Raw genomic sequence first — 9,945 nt, 5'->3', positions numbered from 1 at the left:
AGAAGGCCGCCCACGCTGTTTCCGTTACGTTATAAAGGACTTCCTCCCTCCCCCACAGCTTTTGTGCTCAAGGTGTGAAAAGTCGTGTTGTCTTAAAGAGTTGTCAAATGTCTTGCGTGGCACATGCCTCTCATGCACATTTTGTTTTAATAGCCATTAAAAGGGAATTTTGCCTACTGTTCACAATCAGTATGAAAGAAAAGATGCATTTGTTTTAATGCATTCTAAATATTATCAAAAGTCCGCTTACCATGGAACCTACGAGAGTCGCTTTTTTCTGCCTATAAAGCCCTTAAAAAAACAATCAAACATTTTATATACATGATGTAAGTATATATGTAATGTAGTAACATTTATAATAACATTTAATATGTACCTTTTTTGGTCATTTTAAGTACAAAACCCAAAACCAGTAAAGTTGTCACGTTGTGTAAATGGTAAATAAAAACAGAATACAATGATTTGCTAATCATTTTCAACTTATATATATATTTTTTCAATTGAACAAACTGCAAAGACAAGATACTTAACATTCCAACTGGTAAACTTATTTTTTTTTTGTTGCAAATAATCATCAACTTAGAATTTAATGGCAGCAACACATTACAAAAAAGTTGTCACCGGGGCAGTTTTACCAGTGTGTTACATGGCCTTTCCTTTTAACAACACATATAAGGTTTGGGAACTGAGGAGACACATTTTTGAAGTGGAATTATTTCCCATTCCTGCTTGATGTACAGCTTAAGTTGTTCAACAGTCTCCCTTCTCATTTTTTAGGCTTCAACAATTTCAATGGGAGACAGGTCTGGACTACAGGCAGGCCATTCTAGTACCTGCACTCTTTTACTATGAAGCCACGCTGTTTTAACACCTGGCTTGGCATTGTCTTGCTGAAATAAGCAGGGGCGCCTTTGATAACGTTGCTTGGATGGCAACATATGTTGCTCATAAACCTGTATGTACCTTTCAGCATTAATGGTGCTTTCACAAATGTGTAAGTTACCCATGCCTTGGCCACTAATACACCCCCATACCATCACACATGCTGCCTTTTACAGTTTTGCGCCTATAACAATCCGAATGGTTCTTTTCCTCTTTGGTCCGGAGGACACGACATCCAAAGTTTCCAGAAACTATTTGAAATGTGGACTCGTCAGACCACAGAACACTTTTCCACTTTGCATCAGTCAGTGTTTCGGGTGTTGTTGATAAATGGCTTTCGCTTTGCATAGTAGAGTTTTAACTCGCACTTACATATGTAGCGATGAGCTGTCGTTACTGACAGTGGTTTTCTGAAGTGTTCCTGAGCCCATGTGGTGATATCCATTCCACACTGATGTCGTTTTGTCAATGTTGGTTTTTGGCCCGAGCCGGGATTTCTCCAGATTCTATGAACCTTTTGATGATATTACGGACCGTAGATGGTGAAATCCCTAAATTCCTTGCAATAGCTGGTTGAGAAATGTTGTTCTTAAACTGTCGGACAATTTGCTCAGGCATTTGTTGACAAAGTGGTGACCCACGCCCCGTCCTTGTTTGTGAATGACTGAGCAGTTTATGGAAGCTGCTTTTATACCCAATCATGGCACCTACCTGTTCCCAATTAGCCTGTTCACCTGTGGGATGTTCCAAATAAGTGTTTGATGAGCATTCCTCAACTTTCTCAGTCTTTTTTGCCACTTTTGCCAGCTTTATTGGAAACACATTGCAGGCCTCAAATTCCAACTTAGCTAATATTTGCAAAAAAATACATTTTTCCAGTTCGGACGTTAATTATCTTGCCTTTGCATTTTATTTAATTGATAAAAATTGTATTCTCTTTTTATTTACCATTAACACAACATGCCAACTTCACTGCTTTTGGGTTTTGTACATCAACACTATGATTTGCCTGAGTGGCTGGACAGGACATGGTTAAAAAAAAGTGAAGAAATTGACAACATAGCAAGAAAAAAAAAGTTTAAAAAAAAGTTAAATAACAGCCGTTTTACATTGTAACTGTAGTGTTCAGTGGAGTGATCTCCTTTACGAAAGGTCCTTAAACGCCTCATTTGTGATGTTCTTGTGCGTTTGCAGTGCATCAACGAAGAAGGCTTTCGACTTTTCCTCAAGACTTACTTGGAAGTGGACGACTTCCCGGCAGATCTGTGCCAGCGGCTCTTTCGCTCTTTCCAGAACTCGGAACCCGCCCAGCTAGACTGTGCCAGTAAGAACACACACACACACACACACACTTGCATCCACGTAGCACACACTCATTGTCTCATCGCAGGATAGGATAGAATAGACTTTGTCCATCCCAAAATGGTGTGGTTGCAGTGCAGATACAAAAAGTACACAAAGAATAAGGCCAAAACTAATGAAAACTTCCATCCATCCATCCATCTTCTCCCGCTTATCTGAAGTTGGGTCGCGGGGGCAGCAGCCTAAGCAGGGAAGCCCAGACTTTCCTCTCCCCAGCCACTTCGTCCAGCTCTTCCCGGGGGATCCCGAGGCGTTCGCAGGCCTTGGGACATAAAAGACAAAAGCACAGAGGTGATGCAACCAGCTGCCACTTCAGCACCGCCATTTCTACATACAGCTACAAAAGTCAAACCTAACAAGCAAGAATACATGAATGGATGATACTTGGCCATCCCGACGCTGAACGCCAGCATTCGCAGTCATTTCTATTCCTCCGCATCTCCTCCGCTCTCTCCACTCGGACTTTGTTGAGCTGGCAGCCGGTTTTTGGCGCAAACATCGCCATGGCCAAAAGGCTCCTCGGAGGCTGATCCGAAAGTTCACAAAAGAGCATCGAAAAGCAGTGCAGAAGTCACAAAAGGGCCACACCCTCTTTGCGCAGCGGCCCGCTCCCAAAATGCCCCAAAAAAATAATGAAAAGAAGAGGAAAACGTCAAGAACACAAAGGAGGACACACAAGAGTACAGAGCTCCTGCAACCACAACATCTTGAAAAAAAAAACAAATATTGAATATAACGTAAAAATATATAATAAAAAAAAAAAACTAAATTATTATAAATGTTCTAAAATCAAATATGATTTTTTAAATTTCTAATTAAGTCGTATTATTTGACATTAGGGAGTTGAACAATTCAATTCTAATACATTTTATTCCAGCTCTTGGGGTGACACACTTCACACCAAAATACATCCTGAAAGAACTTTAGATTAAACCAGGCCTGGGTAATTATTTTGACTCGAGGGGCCAAATTTAGAGAAAACAAATGTCTCTGGGGGCCGGTACCATATTTTTCGGATTATAAATCGCTCCGGAGTATACCTCGCAGCGGCCAAAAATGCATAATAAAGAAGGAAAAAAACATATATAAGTCGTACTGGAGTATAAGTCGCATTTTTTGGGGGGAAATTTATTTGATAAAACCCGACACCAAGAATAGACATTTGAAAGGCAATTTAAAATAAAGCTGCAAGCAGTGATGGACGGGACCGACTTTTGCTGGTGTTTCCTGCTTTTACCCATTCAACATATATTTACCTGCACGTTACCTACCTTCCCTGCATCCTGTGGTCACACTGGTGCTTCTTTCTTTCACCCTTACACGCTGGTGCTTCCTGCCATCACCCAGACAACATATCTTTACCTGCACATTACCTACCTTCTCTGTATCCTGGTGTCAAACTGGTGCCTCCTCCTTTCACCCAGTCAAGATTTATTTACCCGCACAGTACCTACCTTCTCTGCATTGTGTGGTCACGCTGGTGCTTCCTGCTTTTAAGCGGCCATCTTGAGACGGCAGCAGCGCAGCAATTCTTTGAAGGCTTGTAAAATCAAAACCGGAGCAGTTGTCAAAACTCTTTTCTCAACTTTTAATCAGAGGGGTTCAATCTCTCTCCTGTGCGAGTTTGATGCCGACACAACAAACGCGCTCAGAGGAGATAATGTTTGAAAAAGGTGACAGGTTTTTACAAACCTTTTGTTTTGAAGGGGTGATTGCCAACTTCCTGTTGATTTTTGCTGAAGGATGTAAATGGATGAAATGTAGGTCTGAGTGAGACCTACATAGAGGTTTTTGTTTCATGTCTCTTCAACATTCCTACCGGAAGTTACAAGCAGTTTTGTGTGTGTTTTCTTCCTAGGAGCAGTTTTGTCTGTGTTTTATTCCTAGGGAGCGCTAGAGCGCAATGTTTTTTTATTTTTTTTTATTTTTTATTTTTTTTATTTTTTTTATTAGATCGCAATTTTCGCCAGTCCTGATGTGTGTGGTCAGTTTGGTGAGTTTTGAAATATGTTAAGGGGGTCAAATTACAGCTCAAAGAAGCAAATATTACATTTTTAGGACACTTTTTTTTTTTTTTTAAGGGGTTTTCCCCAACTTCCTGTTGATTTTTGCTGAAGGAGGTCAGTGTATGAGATCTAGGTCAAAGTCAGACCTACATAGAGGTATTTGTTTCATGTCCCTACGACATTCCTAACGGAAGTTACAAGCAGTTTTGTCTGTGTTTTCTTCCTAGGAGCAGTTGTGTCTGTGTTTTATTCCTAGGGAGCGCTAGAGCGCAATTTTGAGTTTTGGGTTTTTTTTTTTTTTTTATTAGATCGCAATTTTCGCTAGTCCTGATGTGTGTGTTCAGTTTGGTGAGATTTTAAATATGTTAAGGGGGTCAAATTACAGCTCAAAGAGGCAAAAATGACATTTTTAGGACACTTTTATTTTTTTTAAGGGGTTTTCCCCAACTTCCTGTTGATTTTTGCTGAAGGAGGTCAGTGTATGAGATCTAGGTCAAAGTCAGACCTACATAGAGGTATTTGTTTCATGTCTCTACGACATTCCTAACGGAAGTTACAAGCAGTTTTGTCTGTGTTTTCTTCCTAGGAGCAGTTGTGTCTGTGTTTTATTCCTAGGGAGCACTAGAGCGCAATTTTTTATTTTTTATTTTTTATTTTTTTATTAGATCGCAATTTTCGCTAGTCCTGATGTGTGTGTTCAGTTTGGTGAGATTTTAAATATGTTAAGAGGGTCAAATTACAGCTCAAAGAGGCAAAAATGACATTTTTTTTTTTTTAAGGGGTTTTCCCCAACTTCCTGTTGATTTTTGCTGAAGGAGGTCAGTGTATGAGATCTAAGTCAAAGTCAGACCTAGATAGAGGTATTTGTTTCATGTCTCTACGACATTCCTAACGGAAGTTACAAGCAGTTTTGTCTGTGTTTTTTCCTCGGCGGCGTTAGAGTGCAATTTTTAGTTTAGGGTTTTGTTTTTTTGATTAGATAGCAATTTTGGCCAGTCCTGATGTGTGTGATAAATTTGGTGAGTTTTGAAGCATGTTAAGGGGGTCAAATTACAGCTCAAAGAGGTGGCGGTATAATAATAATAATAAAACCTTAGAAATACAATAGGGTCCTCTGTCCCAAAGGGACATTCGGTCCCTAAAAAATAAAGAATAGTGAACAACAGGCTGAATAAGTGTACGTTATATGAGGCATAAATAACCAACGGAGAAGGTGCCTGCTATGTTAACCTAACATATTATGGTAAGAGTCACTCAAATAACTATAACATATAGAACATGCTATACATTTACCAAACAATCTGTCACTCCTAATCGATAAATCCAATAAAATCTTCTTCCTCGATGTCGCTTCTAAACAACTCTGCCAACTCCAAAGGTATGCGCCACTTCCTCTTGTCGTTTTCTGCTGCATATTTCACTACATCCAGTTTGTAATCTGCAGTACATTATTTCCCTTTCGGTGCCATTTTTGTTCACAGCTATTTTACCTCCTTTTTTACCTTTACCTTAATGAATTCATGAAGCAAATGTTTATGTGTTTATACAGAGGAGGTGTTTCTGAAGGATGTTTCCTGTTACTTCTCCCTGCTGGAGGACGGTCAGCCGCGGGACAAGTTGGAGTGTAAGTCCTTACTTTCCTTTTCGCTCCCAAAATAACGTCTCGGTGTCTATAACATTGTTTTTTTTGTTTTTTTTTAAAGTCGCTTTCAAACTCTACGACAGAGACGGCAACGGCGTCCTGGACAGCTCGGTAAGACCTGGCTCAGCAGAGTTTAAGCCAGACCTTGGCAAATTAAGGCCCGGGGGCCGCATGGGGCCCGTTAAGCTTTTCAATCTGGCGCGCCGGACATTCCCAAATTGTTTTTTTTAGATCTTTAAGATAGAAAGTGTAGCTGCCATTATGATGTGCAGTCATGTTTTCTAAAGACCAGAAGTCTTGAACTATACAAATTATTTCAATTAGAGATGTCCGATAATGGCTTTTCTTCCGATATTCCCATATTGTCCAACTCTTAATTACCGATTCCGATATCAACCGATACCGATATATAAAGTCATGGCATTAACACATTTTTATGCCTAATTTTGTTGTGATGCACGAAACAATGTAACAAGGTTTTTCAAAATACCGTATTTTCCGCACTATAAGGCGCACCTAAAAACCTCAAATTTTCTCAAAAGCTGACAGCGCGCCTTATAATCCGGCGCGCCTTATATATGGACCAATGTTGAGCCACAACAGGTCTTGCAACTACGGTAAGCAGCCACCGACTTAATTTTCCCTCGTAAAAGAAGAAGTGCGCGGTGCATGCTGGGATATATGACTGCGGGAGGCGTGCCGTTTCTGTGTGTTTATGTAAAGACCCCAAAATGGCTCCTATTAAGAGACACGCTTGCGACGCAGAGTTTAAATTCAAGGCGATCAGTCGCACAGTAGAACACGGGAATAGAGCAGCAGCGAGAGATTTTAACATCAACAGCAGCGACACTGGCTCGTTTAATGACGACTTCAACGATATTGGATGCCGTATTCGCCTAACTGTTTGATTCGAACACTGAAGAAGAAGAAGGATTCATGGATGAGGAATAACTTAACAAAGTGAGCTTTACATGTTTATTTTGTGTGTTGTGTTGTGTGAGCAACGTTGTTATTGATATATTATTGCTTTGCACTATTTCGAGTGTTACTATATTGTGATTGCACTAACGTTTGATTTACCGTAACAGTATCAGACTGTTTTTTACGTGTTTATTGAATCGGTGAAAATAATAAAACTGCTGTTTATTCATTTTGGGAGTGAATGGATTTGTCGGAACGCTGGTTTGTAATCTATTAATAAAGTTTGACTGACCTATCGGTATAGCTCGGTTGGTAGAGTGGCCGTGCCAGCAACTTGAGGGTTGCAGGTTCGATTCCCGCTTCCGCCATCCTAGTCACTGCCGTTGTGTCCTTGGGCAAGACACTTTACCCACCTGCTCCCAGTGCCACCCACACTGCTTTAAATGTAACTTAGATATTGGGTTTCATTATGTAAAGCGCTTTGAGTCACTAGAGAAAAGCGCTATATAAATATAATTCACTTCACTTCACTATCTGTTTTGTTGACATTCCCTTTAGCGCAGCTCCATCTAAAGCAGGGGTCGGGAACCTTTTTGGCTGAGAGAGCCAAGAAGCCAAATATTTTCAAATGTATTTCTTTAAGAGCCATATAATATTTTTTTTAACACTGAACACAACAAAACGCGTGCATTTTTAAGAAAGACCAACATTTCTAGAGAGGTCTCTTATTCTTTGTAATAACATTGTTATTCTGAAGCTAACTGTGGAGGGGGCGTGGCCCGCGGGCCTGCAGCGAAGCAGGGTGTTGCCAGGACAGGTCTCGAATTCAGCGACAGGTGCGTAGACGGCCCACCTGGGCCTTTTTATCTGATCACCTGTCGCTATGTTATAAGCAGCAGCCAGGAGGAGAGACGGGCTTGGGGCTAGAAACCAGAGCGCGAGCGAAAACGAAAGAGAAAAAGACAATTGCTGGAAAGCAACTGGGAGACTTATTGAAAAATAAAACAATATTGTAACCCTGAAACTGGCTCTCATGTCATTGCTTGGTGGTCTGAAGAACCCCCTGGAGGGCAAGCCCCACACTAACTAAATAAATTACTTCTTACCAACTTCTTGAACATAAAAATGTATGACAATATTTTATATTTTGAACGTTATTTTTTCAACACTGTGATTACAGGTGGAATTATTCATTATTTGTCGTGTTAAGCAATGTCAGCTCAGATTTATCCGAGAGCCAGATGCAGTCATCAAAAGAGCCAGATCTGGCTCGCGAGCCATAGGTTCCCTACCCCTGATCTAAAGCATGGGTGTCAAACTCCGGCCCGCCGTGTAAATTAATTTGGCCCTTGAGGCAATATCAAAGTAACATTACAGCTGGCCCGCCGTTATTACACAGCAGCGGTGCCGCTGTAACCAGGGGCGCCGCTAGGGATTTTGGGCCCCATGAAAAGAATCTTTACAGGGCCCCCAACACATAATTTCATATAATTTCATCATCATTAGGGGCTTCTCTGGGAGCCCCTCCATCATGGGCCCCTAGAATCTGTCTCCTTTACCCCTCCTTTTCGGTGCCCTAGCTGTAACACCGCAATTTCTCACACTTGCCAATCCTCCCAAGTTCAGTGCCCCTCCCGAAAATCTCCTGGGGCAAGCAAGCATTCTCCCGATTTTCACCCGGACAACAATATTGAGGGCGTGCCTTAAAGACACTACTTTTAGCATTCTCTACAACCTGTCGTCACGTACGCATTTCCTCCATACAAACAGCGTGCAGGCCCCCTCGCATAATATATGCGGCTATTACACACACATAAGTGAATGCAAGCATACTTGGTCAACAGCCATACAGGTCACACTGAGGGTGGCCGTATAAACAACTTTAACACTGTTACAAATATGCGCCACACTGTGAACTCACACCAAACAAGAATGACAAACACATTTCGGGAAAACATCTTCACTGTAACATAACATAAACGCAACAGAACAAATACCCAGAATCCCTTTCAGCACTAACTCTTTCGGGACGCTACAATATATTTTGATATTTACCTCAGAAGGCTGCAAATAGAAAAGAGGCATTAAATTTGTATTTAAATTTTATTTGATATGCCATTATTTTTTTATTGTTATTATTATTTGAAACTCAATTTTGCATGTCACTATAAAGTTATATAAGCCTTGCGGTATAGCTCGGTTGGTAGAGTGGCCGTGCCAGCAACTTGGGGGTTGCAGGTTCGATTCCCACTTCCGCCATTCTAGTCACTGCCGTTGTGTCCTTGGGCAAGACACTTTACCCACCTGCTCCCAGTGCCACCCACACTGGTTTAAATGTAACTTAGATATTGGGTTTCACTATGTAAAGCGCTTTGAGTCACTAGAGAAAAGCGCTATATAAACATAATTCACTTCACTTCACTTGCTTGTTCAATGTTCGATGCAAAACTTGTTTGGGTCCCTATTAAAAGTTTGACACCCCTGATCTAAAGGATACATAACGTAACCCTAGCTTCTACTGTAGCATTTATTATATGCGCCTTATAATGCGGTGCGCCTTATATATGAACACAGTTTTAAAATAGGCCATTCATTGAAGGTGCGCCTTATAATCCGGTGCGCTTTATAGTGCGGAAAATACGGTAAATCAACTCAAGTTATGGAAAAAAATGCCAACATGGCACTGCCATATTTATTATTGCATTAGAGAGGGGGGCAGAGGACAAAAGAAAATAAACGGCAGATCAACTGGTCTAAAAAGGGTGGTCTATTTTAAAGGCTAGAGCAGGGGTCGGGAACCTTTTTGGCTGAGTGAGCCATGAAAGCCAAATATTTTAAAATATATTTCCGTGAGAGCCATATAATATTTTATTCAAGACTGAATACAACTAAATCCGTGCATTTTTAAGTAGGACCAACATTTTTAGTGTATAATAAGTCTCTTATTCTTTTTAATAACATTGTTATTCTGAAGCTAACCAACAATAAATAAAATACTTCTTACCATTAATGTGACTTCTTGAACAGGTGCGGTAGAAACCAGATGGACGGATTAAAATGCATGATATTGTTTTATAGTTAGAACGTTATTTTTGACACCGTGATTACCAGCGGAATTATTCATTACTTACC

The 9,945-nt window shown here is 40.6% G+C and overlaps 1 protein-coding gene across 2 annotated transcripts in view; it reads left to right on the top strand.

Moving 5' to 3' along the window:
* dgkaa (diacylglycerol kinase, alpha a) overlaps positions 1 to 9,945 on the top strand; it is an 89,466-nt gene that overhangs the window by 51,787 nt on the left and 27,734 nt on the right. For both annotated transcript variants that reach the window (XM_061902640.1, XM_061902641.1), the window contains 3 exons: positions 2,077 to 2,206; positions 5,800 to 5,874; positions 5,954 to 6,003. In XM_061902640.1, the coding sequence (XP_061758624.1) occupies positions 2,077 to 2,206; positions 5,800 to 5,874; positions 5,954 to 6,003 (255 nt within the window). The remainder of the gene's footprint in view (positions 1 to 2,076; positions 2,207 to 5,799; positions 5,875 to 5,953; positions 6,004 to 9,945) is intronic.

Source organism: Nerophis ophidion, linkage group LG06 (genome assembly GCF_033978795.1).
Source record: "Nerophis ophidion isolate RoL-2023_Sa linkage group LG06, RoL_Noph_v1.0, whole genome shotgun sequence".
Classification (NCBI taxonomy): Eukaryota; Metazoa; Chordata; class Actinopteri; order Syngnathiformes; family Syngnathidae; genus Nerophis; species Nerophis ophidion.
Note: the sequence above shows the minus strand (reverse complement) of the source record. Positions and strands in the feature narration are given on the sequence as shown.